At 33.8% G+C, this 14,010-nt stretch overlaps 1 protein-coding gene across 5 annotated transcripts in view; it reads left to right on the forward strand.

Annotated features, from left to right (window-relative positions):
* The window catches only part of LOC145242175 (uncharacterized), a 203,648-nt gene that overhangs the window by 123,005 nt on the left and 66,633 nt on the right, over positions 1–14,010 (forward strand). For all 5 annotated transcript variants that reach the window (XM_080105166.1, XM_080105164.1, XM_080105167.1 and 2 more), the window contains exon 6: positions 11,667–11,761. In XM_080105166.1, the coding sequence (XP_079961292.1) occupies positions 11,667–11,761 (95 nt within the window). The remainder of the gene's footprint in view (positions 1–11,666; positions 11,762–14,010) is intronic.

Here is a 14,010-nt window from a genome sequence, read left to right on the forward strand (position 1 = left end):
CACTCAGATGTAAGCATAACACACAAAATAAATAACATGCCTGCTATCCTATTTATATATAGATATTTTGAGATTTATAAAGAATCGGAATCGGGAATAATATTGGAATTGTCCCATCATTAATAGTTTAGAATCATGTGAGTGATTGTCGAATCTTCAACGTGGAATTTGAAAAAAAAAACAAAAATCTGACTAAAAATGCTAGAAAAGAAAATATCTGTGGAAAGCGAGCCGATCTTTGCAGGTGGAAGAAACCTGTTGAGATGCTGGAATGTTGGGGCGGACATAACATTCGTGGAGTTGTGATCTAAGTGCACGGATCGTCTGAGTACAAGCTTCAATGGAAATCGGTTTTATTTTATCAACACCCAAAACACATTTCTTGAAACTTGGCCAAATTCTTTAAGAGTGGTGCAGATCTTCAAAGAAAGCAAATGTTTAAGATATTTTAGTGCTAAATCTTAGAATATTTTTTGACTAGCGGGCACTTTGGAGTTGTCCGGGAATTAATAAATGTAACACCCCCCCTCCTCTCGGCTCGAACCGATTAACATCATCTTATTTCCTCATTGTTGTGTATAATCTCATGATCATCATCATCCTGAGATTATACATGCTGGCATGTATTGGACAGCTTTTAGAAATTGACTTACAAACTGATCTACCTCTGCCCATGTCTGTATTTGTCCCTCTTTTTTTTATTTGCAAATTCATCTTTATTACTTTCTCCATGTTTTTTTTTTCTATAACTTCCGCTGCCAATTGACATTGCTTCTTCAACTGTTGCACATCTACTAACATGAACAGATTCATCCATTCTTTCACCGTGACCATACTAACAAAGTCTCCTGTTCTGCGCACATCTCCTGGCACAATCCAGGTTTAATGTTCCTCTGAGTTAATCAAATCTAAGTCTGCTTTTAAAATTCACATCATGCATCCATCATACCATTTTCATTTCTCTCCATGCAGCACACGTCTTTAACTATTGTCAGGTTTCATTTTCATACTTCATCACACTGTGTACGCATGCCTAATAGATTCTTTCTTTAACTCACAATGGTAATGCTCTGCTGGTTAGTAATGGTAAAATTTTCCTAGATTTATTTCATCTACTCTTAATTCATGAAATCATAGCAGCGTCTGCTCCTCTTTGTGCTTCTATTTTTATTTTCTAATTGCTGTAATTTTAAAATCTTTAAGTTATAAATAAAATTTAGTCCAGCTTGAACATTGACCTTATTATATTGTAAAAAAAAAAAAAAAATAAAAATAACCTTTATGCATAATTAATATCGCAATTGAATTTATTGTAAAAATTTTAACTCCAAAAAATGTTTGATCTTGCTAGGTATTTTTTAATTGCATCGCCCCCACTGAATAAATGAACACAGTAAATATATAAGCAGGATACTAAACGATGCTCTGGATTGAATCAGAACATTTTTTTTTTCCCACAATGCTCATAACGCTATATTACTTTATTTCTCCCCCATGTTTGATTTCATAATATAGCCGGAAGAAATTGAATTAAAAAAAAATAAATAAATAAATAAAAACAAAAAAACTCTCATAGTATCTTAGGCATATGGTTCTAATTTCATTAAAATTTGATATACATGTTTTAAGGAGGTTCGTAAAAATGTGGGAAATTTTTATACACATGATTTAAATTTCATCAAAATAGGATATGTTTTAAGAGAAGTTCACCCCCACTTAAGAATACGCAAAGAGATTTATGACCATTTCAATCGGCTTTTCTCCAAAAGATTTATGATTTACATTTCATAAAATAGGATGTGTTTGTATTTTTTAAGAAGTATTCTACCCTTAAGGGTTCACTTGGATTAATAGTGCCTGTCGATTTTTACAAAACAAATGAATCTGTACATATTATTTGGAGATATCAAACCATGAAAATTTTAACCAAAATCACTGGACTCTGTATTTTCTTGCCTTTTTTTGTCTCCTCTCATTAATAATGGGCTAATAATGAAACATTCACAAAGTTTGCGCGCCATGATGATTCCTCACTCATTTCAGCTGAAGCTCAACTTCCAAGAAACTAGAGTCCTTCTTCGGTAGAGTATTTGATTGTAATATGAGGCGTCCCAGCTACAGAAGCACTTTTTTTTTTTATCTCATTAAAATAAAAGTTCAGTCTGTGCCAAAAGTCGGAGTTGAACAACTGTAGATATACGTGAAAAGCAGCTAAACAAAATTTTTGTTTCTTTCCTGATCTTGGCACGATATTTTGTATGATCTATAAAGTTTCTTAGATTGATCCATCAAGTTTGATCCATAGACTAGCAGGGTTTCAATTTGTGTTGGGATAATTTATCGGAATTGGAAAAACTGGAAGAACTTGTATTTTCTGATGTCAAAATTATATATTTCTTCGTATTTGTTTAAAACTTGATTTTCCGTTGCTGGTAGTAATGTTAAAACAATACATATTTATTGATTATAGACTACCAGTTAAACTAAAATCTATAGATTCCCCCCACTCCTACCCAACACATGCACAAGTAGTTTTTTTTACATTTGTAAAAATATATGCACATATTACATGGGGACAAAAAAAAAATCTCTATACTCTCAAGATTTTGAAAATAATCAGAATTAGGAATTTATATCGGAATCGGTGAGGGAAACTACTGAAATCGTCTCATCACTAGTTTCCACCAATGCATTAAGAACATTGAGTTTTGTCTCAATTTTGATAGCAGATTTGTACATATGTTTATGAATAAATATGAATATAATCAACGTTAAGCTCCGACTGTCATTTGGGCGATCAGGTTTCGATCCTGGCTTGAGGTAATTGCTTGTCTAGCCGCACTGATGAGCTGTGAAACAGCGAAACAGTACTGTATGTGGATGACTATAATGCTCCCTATCTTAGGTTGAGCATTTGGAAAGTGATATACAAATTACTATTAGCGTAGAAAGCAATGCTCTTTGTGTAAACAAACTGAGCTTAGGTATTTGGACAATGTTAAAGCATTGTTAATTCACTGTCCGCATAGCAGTAGCCATATAGCGCAATGGTTAGAAGCTCTGACTGTCGTTTGGCCGATCGGTGTTTTTGTGCTTTTGCAGTCTTTCATACAGTTTTCTCATCACATTTCAATCTGTGGCCGATTTCTCGATTGGATAAACCAGAAAGGTGGAGATTAATGAGCTCCTGACGATCACTAAGAGAAAGTCATGGCATATGGACTAAATGTTACGTTGTATAACTTGGAACAACAATTACGATTAGAGATGCTTTGTTGCCTGTTGGTGGATATTTTAAACTGATTTATGAGCGATAATTTAAGCTGGTTTTAAACGAATTTGTTGCTGCAGACTTTCTTTTTGCCTCCTCAAATTTGAAGTTACTTTTTTAAATTGACGTGAACACTAGAATATCTTAAAAAGTCAAATATGAACAGGTAAAATTATAGAGGAATAAAAGGTGAATCAAATGAGGTATAGGTTGTTTAAACAGTTACATTAAATTTAGCTTAAATTTGCAGTTTTGAAAAAAAAAATACAAGTGCGGACTTTCTTTTTGCCGGCATTGTACATTTATACGTGAAAGTCAGTTAATTTGTAAAGTTTTTTATATTTATTTGCCGTTAGCTCCGATGGTAACTAAAAATGCTGGAACGCTAAATGTTTTGAATCTACATCTAGCTAATGGCACCCAAGTCATATATATATATATATATATATATATATATATATATATATAGTTGAACTTTTGAAATGGCAACTATATATTGGATAAAATATAAAAAATCAATAAAGAATTGGTTCTATAAAAGTAAATACGAAATCTGCATAAATTAAAATATCATATTTAAATGAATTTGTGAATTTGAATCCAATCACTCTCCTCCACCTCCATCCCCTTAACCAATCTTGATGAAATTTATCAGCTTTTACAACATCCACTTACTGCAAGGATGCCCGCCGTAAAGTTTCACGCAAAGCACAGGTATCCTTGCTAGTCTTTATATCTATAAAAGAGAGGATATGTGTGTGGACAACTGAACTTATATACTCAACAAATTTTTGATCTACAGACTTGAAATTTGGTATATAGGGTATTCAGACATGTGGAACTTTTTAATCGGTTTTCATCCGGAAAAAAGAGCTGCTAAGGGGTCAGAATTTAAAAAATTGGTACTGGGGGGGGGGTAATCGGATTTTTGTGTTTGTCAACTGTTTTACGACCGTGCATACATGAATCTTTCACATGACAGCTTCCTTATGTTAAAAATAAGTAGGTTTGAAAACATTTTTTAATGTCGTGGCAAGCTGGCCTAACGGTTATCATACTTGACACTGTTTTTAGGTTTTGGTTTCAATCTCCGCTCAAGTATATTTTTTTTTCTTTTTTACTTACAAGAAGTGAACTGTTTAGAAAAAATACTCACATGCACATGTCTAAGCTTCTGCATAAATGGAAACATAAGTTTTATGCATATTTTATGACCTGGCAACGCCAGGAAGCCTGTTCTCTCTGGACACAAGCACACTAGTTGTCATATGGGACATAACTGAAAAAAAAATCAGTTATTAATAAATATCTATTTGACCCTCAAATAAGGAATCGCGTTTTTTTTTTGTTTTTTTTTTTAATTTTAGATATTATACATCTGAGGTTCTGACGATAATTAAAAAAAAATACCAAACTTGGCATGTTTTTCAAGTTTAAATGTCTGTCTGCATGTTCAGATAATCTTTATATATAAGAAATCTTTTTGAAAACAATATGGCGAAATTTTGTATTTCTTGAACCTTTCTTGGATTATAATTGTATGCATTTTTGATGGAGAATTGATTTTATTAATAATTTCTACCAAGGTATTTAACAATGGATCTTTATTTGTGTTTTGTTTTGTATTTCTTGGAATTTGTAACGTTTTCGTATTATTGTTGTTTTTTTTTGTTTTTTTTTTTTTGTTTTTTTTTTGTTTTTTTGTTTTTTTTGTTTTTTTTTTGTTTTTTTGTTTTTTTTGTTTTTTTTTTGTTTTTTTGTTTTTTTTGTTTTTTTTTTGTTTTTTTTTTGTTTTTTGTTAGCTACTTATGAACATCTCGTTTCTCTAGTGATATGAATAGGCCTAGGACAACAGAATATTCTTTTCATTGTTTTGACTCTCAAGTGTGTAGCCATTGATATCTTATGTGCTTTTATATAGAGTGATGTGGTTCTCGGTTGATTAACTGTGTCAATCGAGTATAAACTCAAAAACAATGAAAAGAATATGCTGTTGTCATAGCCCTAGTTATGAAATGACCTCAGATTAGTTGATATACCATAAAAAAAAACAAAAAAAAAAAACGAATTAAACCAGCTATTTGTGACTCATTTTTATTTCTTTCGTTCCACTTTTCAATAAAAGTATAAATATCATTTTTATTGTTATTTTTCAAACTTTGAATGACCTTTTAACTCCTCAATCTTTTTATGAAATCTATCGCGCGCCATTGTTCTGACAAATGACATTTACTGCAACCACAAGTGCCGCCAAAATAAATAATCATCTTCCCCGTTTTGTGGACATGTTATGCTTTTTACGTCATGACTGTTTTTAGGCACCTATCCGATACCTATCCGATAATTCTCTTTCCTTGAAGCGCCATATGTAGTGATTATCTATTACTGATGAAGACTGTGAAGCCGAAACTATACTATTACTTTTATTAATTGCAATATTTTATTTTTACTGATCAATTAAGAGGGAGGAGATATTTAATTGCCACCCACCACAGCAATATGTGACACAAGGTCGGAGGTCTTGGATATCACCTTAAACTATATCCGATGGTGAGGCCTCAGCTTGCAGGCTTTTGGGAGTGTGGAGCCACCCTTTAATTGCCATTGCCTCAGGTATACTCTAACCCAGAGTGGTAGTACTTGTTAGGGTCCCAAGTATGGGTTAAATAGAAACCGACTTAAAAAAAAAAATATATACTAAAAAAAATTGTTCTTCAAAATCACTGGATTCGGCATTAAATAACCTGAAAAGGGTTGATATGCCGTAAAACAAACAAACAAGGTCGGAAAGTGGGATACAGACAAGTTCCCCTAAAGGAGGGGGTGATCTTGCCTCGACAAAAATTGCTTGAGCATTCGCGTCTGTATTCCCGGGTAGGGGGCGCCTCAGATGATAAGCAATAAACTTTCCCACCCGAAAGCTGGATGGTAAGGCCTGGGAGGGTGAACCTCCTGAGTGATACCCAGGCAGCGTACCTCGATCTAACTGGTATGGGGCTTGTTCCCAGCTCCGCACCTGTTGGGCTGAGTGTCAAGAATGGATTCTTGACAAATACTTTCTACCCAGTCTCCAAACCACCAAAGCCACAACGAGACTCATCCCACCACGAATAATGGGGTAGTAAGTAGAGGGAGTAGTAAATTATCAGTTCTGCTGTCATGATGTCATCGCTCCCATGCATTACCGCATCTTTTATTTTTGGTGAGGGTAATGTAGTATCTGTTCTGTTATGCAATCATTCTCACAGGCATTACCTTCTATATATATATATATATATATATATATATATATATATATATTAAGGGAGTAGTATGATTAAATCCTTCTTAGATAAGAGAAAAATCCAGGTTGTCCTTGACGGTCATACATCTAATCAACATTATATAAATGCGGGAGTGCCTCAGGGGTCTATCCTTGGACCTCTGTTATTCCTAATATTCATAAATGACCTCCCTGACAAAAGTGTCTGTGAGATGGGTACATATGCTGATGACACCACGCTCTATAACAGACACGACAGGAAAACAAATGAACACATATCTAGAGAAATGGCAGAAACATCGGAGGATGACCTCCGATCCGTAGTGGAATGGGGACAAAAATGGATGGTCACATTCAATGCTGCCAAGACTAAACTTGTTTCCTTCAATAATTACGAGAAACCTTCCCTACCACCAATAGCAATGGACAATGACGCTTTATCTGAAAGTACATCTTTTAAACTCCTCGGCCTAACGTTCACAGGAAACAGGAGTTGGAACAATTACATTGAGAACATTGCCAGGACCGCTGCAAAGAAGGTGGGTTCTTTCTACCGTGCTAGAAAGCTACTAATGCCCGAAAGTATCTTATACCTTTGTAAGGCCACCATTCGTCCATGCATGGAGTATTGTAATATTTGGGCTGGTGCATCTGCCACTAGTCTCTCACTCCTAGACAAGGTTCAAAAGAGTCGCCAATCGGATAGGTCCTGAACTGTCATCTAAACTTCAGCTTCTGTCCCATCAACGAAATGTTGCATCCGTCTGCCTGTTCTGCAAGTACTTTAATGGTGAATGCTCTGACGAACTGCAAGCACTTGTGCCCCCGCCGCGTAAATACCCTGACAAACCCGACAAGCAGTTAAATCCCACCCCTTCACGGTAGAGATCCCTATATGTAAAAGAGCCTTCTACGCCAGTAGTTTCTTCCCCAGAATCACTAGACTTTGGAATTCTCTTCCGGGTCCCTGCTTGCCCAACTGCACTGACATGCAAAAGTTCAAGTGTAACGTGAACCGACATCTTGCTGCCCAACTCCCTACACAGTACCCCTGATGCTTATGTCTCTGATAGTAGCCCCCTACAACAAAGTGGCAATGTGCCTTGTTTGGGGTGAAATGCAATAAAAAATTTAAAAAATGTAGATTCTATAAGGACACGCACACACACACATATTACCTCCCTTAATATTTCTACTGTATGCATAAAGATATTTGCAAGCAGAAAAAAGGAGGTCAGAACTCATCACTAACTTCTTAACTCAAAATTTGCTGCACCAACTCTCAGCATGGTACTTTGCTGGCACAAAAAGCTTTTCTCTTCCACGACTCGCTTATTCACTCAAGCAGCAGTCGTACTTCATCTTTTTCAAGGATCTTCCCAACCGACAACGAACTCGTGTGAACAAGACAACATCCAAAACATGAAAGCCGCATGTCGCACAAAATCCGTCCCTTTTATGCTGTCATCTCGAACGCCAACGACGCCTAAATCTGCATTTGTATTATTTTTGGTATCAAAAGAGTTCCAGGTTCGAGTGCGAGTACTTCTCTAAAGTGGGCACACACCAATCGTGGGTGCTTATCACTATGACTCTCAACACCATTTGTTATGTTGGGGGAGGGGGATGTTAATCCTACAGGATGGTTGTGATACAGAAGAGATAAGAAAGGAGAACTAAAGAATACAGGCTTTATTTACAAACTAGCCTGGATGCTTGGCATTGCCCGTGTGTGTGTGTGTGTGTGTGTGTGTGTGTGTTGAGCAAAAACAAAAAAAATTGTAGTAGGCAGGCTTGAACCCTTGACGCAATGGTGGAAAAGAAAGTGGAGGTGTGTGTAAGGGTGTTGGTTGAGCAAGAAAAAAAAAAAAAATTGCGAATGCAAAAAAAAAAAAAAGTAGTAGGCAGGCAGGAAGGCTTGAGCCGTACCACGAAGGAGGAAAAGAAACGTGACGCTAAGCTGTTGCACCCATCGCCAAACCGGAAGTGACGTAGGTTTAAATTAATGCTAGAGAATCAAAAAGAGGGGATGACTTTTGAAAATATCGGCGAAAAAAGCGACCCCTTCCTATAGAAAAGTGCCCAGTTGAGGGTGAAGGAATTAATGTTTTTAGCCAATTTTTCGATATTTGTCGTCCAAAGGGTTGAGCTTCAAAACGATACCGATCTTGTGAAAATTCGTTGCCTCTGTCAAAAGCTTTAGGCAGACATACAAGCACACACACACACACACACACACACACACACACACACACACACACACTGACAGGTGAGAGTTATATAATAGGAGACGCCATGACAGTATGTGTACAAGGGAAGTTACTCTTCCTAACTTGTTCAAGGGACTTGACTAACACATCTTTCTTCAATTAAGAATGAGCTCACCTAATTTTTTTATTTATTATTATTTATAGTTCGTGGGAGAATATAGTGTTTTTGATGTAATAGTATGGTGGGTTCTATAGGTTTGTTTTTCATTTTTTTTCCTTTTCTTTCTTTTTTTTATCAAAAGGGTGCCAGGTTTGAGTGAAAGTGCTTGTTTACAGTGGACACACGCCAATCAAAGCTGCTTATTACTATGACTCTGAACACCGTTATCACAATTTGAGACATAATCTATATAATCTATATATTAATACGTGTGTTATTTTCTGTGTCATGCTTACATCCGGGTCGTTTAATTGTTATGTACTTCCATTTCTTGTCATAAATAATTTTACAAAGAATTCTTCATAAGTTTTGGTTTCGATTATAGCTTATGGCACTTAAGTCGTCTATTTTTGTTTTTTATAAATAATTTTATCAAGAATTCTTCATAAGTTTTGGTTTCAGTTTTGATTATAGCTGAAGGAACTCAAGTTATATATTTATTTATTTTCATAAATTTTTATTTCCGTTTCGATTCAAGCTAATGCACTCAAGTCATATGGATATATTTTTTTTTTTATTTTTGAAATCACAACTTTATAATATATAAAAATCGATAGAACATTAACTCTATAATAATAATATAGACGAAATCTGCAAGAAATAAAATATTTTTTTGGTTTGCCGGGCGTTCATGCTAGCTTAGATAAATGCTTTCACAGTTTAACAAAAGAGCTACAATAATATCAGAGCATCTCCATTTACGCTTAACATCTACAGAATGCAAACATCAATATATTACATATGAATGAGTCCCTGTGGAATTTCCACAGATCCTGCTAGTTATACACTAAAGCTATGTCATATTGATATATGCATATTATCACCCTTCAGTGCTTTTTTAAAAGATGGAAATATGTAATTCATCTGATGTTGTTGATATGTATAAATATTAGTGATGGGACGATTCCAATACAATTACCGATTCCATACTAAATTCCTGACTCCGATTCTGATTCTTTATAAATCTCTGAATATTTAACTATGGAGTCATTATTTCCCTCCACTCACCGTAAAAACACATGATAAACGTTCAGATGTTTTCTCAAATGTAAAAAAGTACACTTGTGCTGGATGGTCTATAGATTTTAGTTTTAATGGTAGTTTAAAATTTTAGTTTTAATGGTAGTTTAAAATTTTAGTTTTAATGGTAGTTTAAAATTTTAGTTTTAATGGTAGTTTAAAATTTTAGTTTTAATGGTAGTTTAAAATTTTAGTTTTAATGGTAGTTTAAAATTTTAGTTTTAATGGTAGTTTAAAATAAATGAATATTTATTATTTAATCATTACTACCAGTTGTGGAAGATTTTTTTTCAAACAAAAAAACATATACTAAAAGAATCGTTTTTGACATCGGGAAATGGGCACAAATTTTCCCGATTCCGATACCCCCAAAAGTTCCGATTTTTCCGATTCCAATTAATCGTCCCAACACTAATAAATATACTTTTTGTTTCTTTTTTTTTTTTTTTTTTCTGCTTCATACTAAGATCAACATGTAATTTCTGTTCAAAAATGATGCAATAATATTGTGGGTATGCATAGAACGGAAGCGTGTTGTCAAAAACGTGAAAGAAAGACCCCGATAACCGGCCATATTCTAAAACTACATTAACCGTTTTTATCTAAGTAGTTTAAGTTTGAACAAAGGTGGAACAATAATATTGTTGGATCTTGTTTGCATCGGACGTCGATTGTCGACCAAGGGTGTACAAAGTCTAATTATGGAAATGTAATCTTGCCAGTGAGGGTTGAGGACATGTGTTGCATGGGAAGAAATGACATGAGAATGATAAGATGAATGTGTAATGCGAGTCTTAAAGGCAGGCTTAGTTCTGATGACCTCAAGAAGATTAAATCTTGACAGTATAGGGAGATTTGTGTGAAACAGGACACTTAGATGGTATGGTCACATTGAAAGAATGGATGAGGGTGATTGGATTAGTACAACTAAAACAAATAAGGTAGCAGGTTTAGTTCATAGAGGGGGGGGCAAGGAAAACTTTGGGAGGAAATAAAAATGGACCCACGAGAAAATGAGATTAAAAAAAAAAAAAACTGGCCAGAGATAGGTTACTTTGGAAGTCAATTTCTTTAAGCCGTCTAACGCATGCCAGCATGTAAAATGGACATTAATATGATGATGATGCCCATAGCATGAATGGCAACAACATACAACAGAAGTATAATACAATTGTGGAATTTCCACGGGTTCCACTAGTGTGTATTATTATATAAGAAATTGTATCAAATTATAATTGTTTGGACGTTCCTATTTTGAAAATAAATAATTGTTATAATTCTTTTTCTATCCTTTGCAAATAATTCAAATTTTAGTATGCTATTATGGATGATAACGACTACCAGTTGTCAAAATTTCAGCTTTTCACAGTTGTTATTTCTAACAAATATTCGGTTTTAAAATGCTGTCTCTTAGTTTTGGACGCTACTGTATGTATGAATTATCATGTTTCTTTTGTTTTTTAATTATTATTTTTATTTTTTTGCTAATATTTTTTTTTCAAGCTGTTTGCATATAATCACACAAAAAGTTTGAAGTTTTTTGTTTTGTTTTTTGAATCTACGTCTGGTGTGATAATAAAATTTATCATAATTTTTTTTTTTTTTTCTCTCTCGAACGATGTAATTCCTATTTGAATCACCTAAATTAATGACAGTGTATTTCTTGTCATTCTTTATTCATAGCTTCTTATAGAGCTTGACCCGAAGATTTCCAGATGCCACGTAGTACTTACATTTTTTGAGGCCACTGCAGATGACCTGCTCCCTAAAAGCAAAGAGTAAGTATTTATATTTGTTACCATTTTAATTTTTTTTGTATTTCCGTTAATTAGTTTATTCATTTTATTTTTTAGAAGCACCTCTGCTGCTCTTTTTTTTTTTTTTTTTTTTACAGAAAGATGTCTTGATTTGTACACAAAAAAGAAAAAATACAAATTTTTTTTGTCGTCTTCCTTTATTATTTATAACTAGCAAGGATGCCCGGTGTTGCCTAGGCTAGAATGTAGGATAGGATTAAATGAAAAATCAATAAAGAAAGTTTATTTAACAGCAACTTTGATCTTGTTAGTTAAGTATTTTACCTACTGAGCTATTATGTTAAGACTCTTCACCTAACGTTTATAAGTAAATTTAATTCAGTAGCATGTTATAAAAATGCTTCATGAGCTCCTTTAAGTGGCAACTAGACGCAGAACTACTTCCATTATGTTCATATGAAAATTGTACATTGTTAATGTTTATATTGAAGGTATTCTCCCTAATATGTCTTAATGTTATACAGACACAAGTTTTATATTAATTTAATTATCATTCCAAAACCAGGTGTATTTAATTCACACTCGTAAGTTTTTATTCATTGTCTTTATTCTTATTTTTTTTAAGGAAGTACGTTATACATGTATTTCGTTGAACGGCAGAAGCCTACTAAACAACTCCTTGGAGACAAATGTATGTTCCTAAAAAAAACTGTTGGAAATTTTTTATATGGAATGCAAAAGGATTTAAGAAAAAAAAATGGAGATATTTAAAGTCTGCAAAAAAATAAATTTAAAAAAAGCATAGTCTAGTGTGTATAGCCCCCTCCCCCTCCCCCAATAATTGAATCCAAAACACATGGGGAAACCGTCTTGTATCGCTCTCTCTGTCTGTCTCTCTCTCATTCTCATTTTATATATATATATATATATATATATATATATATATATATATATATATATATATATATATATAAGAGAAAGAAGGGAGCAAACAGACGGTGAGATGTTACGTATATATATATATATATATATATATATATATATATATATATATATATATATATATATATATACGAAAATGTTTTGCTTATATTTTATATTAAAAAAAAAAAAGAGTTGAATTCATATAATTTTATTTTTAAGAATGGGTGGGTAGAATTGAAACTACACAAACTAAACAATTTAGACTTAAAAGTTGACTTTTAAAATAGCATAAAAATCGGATATATACGTACTTGAAGTTTTAAGGGTCTTCTGATTTGATGGGTCATTTAGAGGTGGGGACATGAACACATTCAGTGTATAAAGGAGATTTGGGACCACTTACGTTGTCTTCACGTGAGAATTGTTTATATGTGATAAAATTTCATCAAAACAGGATATATTAGAATTCGACCCACATAGTTCCCTTAGGTTTAGGAGGGCACTGGGAGATTTGAGACCATTTCCCTGGTAAATTTTACATAAGAATACACTTTTAGAATTTATGTAGATTCTATAACTTTTTTGTTTAGGGAACACACGCACAATGCTATTAATAATGTCATTTACATTGGATTTCTCGATGTGTGCCTATAAATAGGATCCAGGATTAACCTTAATCTGTCTGGTCTTTTACAATCTTATCTATTTTGCAGCTGTAAAATTTCCTGCTTAACTTTTTCTCAATTTGATTAAATCTTGTTAGTTGCATGTCGACATTACTTTACATGGTCAAGTGTCAAACTTAATCCAGATTTTCAAGGCCAGTCTTAAGTGACTTTTCGATAATCTTCAATGTTAACTTTGGCATCAAACATCCAACATGCAATTTTGGAATCTAATGCAATTAATTCGCTCAGTGTTTCTCAGCCTTTAAAGTTGTAATATGCGGGTGATCACAGGATTTCCACTGAGTACAGGTTGGAAGCCATGTTTGATTTTGCACACGCATAGTATATTGCACACTGCTCTGATGAACTTAGGCACATGTACACACCAACAAAAATACCCCCTATCCACCCGACTAAAAAAAAAAAAAAAAACCATTTGATTTGGGAATTTTAAGTAGGACGACCCCCCCTGGTGTATTTGTGGTATGATGAGCTAGAATTAGCTTATTAACAAAGATACTGTGACAAGGATGACCTACCTCCCCAATTTTTTGATTGGCCTTGTGCCTAATTTTGTTTTTGTTCAATTTGTTTGGTGAAATAAAAGATGTAAATCAAAATTCCACCCGTTTCCCTGTGGAAGCCCTCATATGCTGGAAGATTTTCTATTCTTATAGC

Source organism: Euprymna scolopes, chromosome 21 (genome assembly GCF_053919585.1).
Source record: "Euprymna scolopes isolate OS-2025 chromosome 21, ASM5391958v1, whole genome shotgun sequence".
NCBI classification, from domain to species: Eukaryota; Metazoa; Mollusca; class Cephalopoda; order Sepiida; family Sepiolidae; genus Euprymna; species Euprymna scolopes.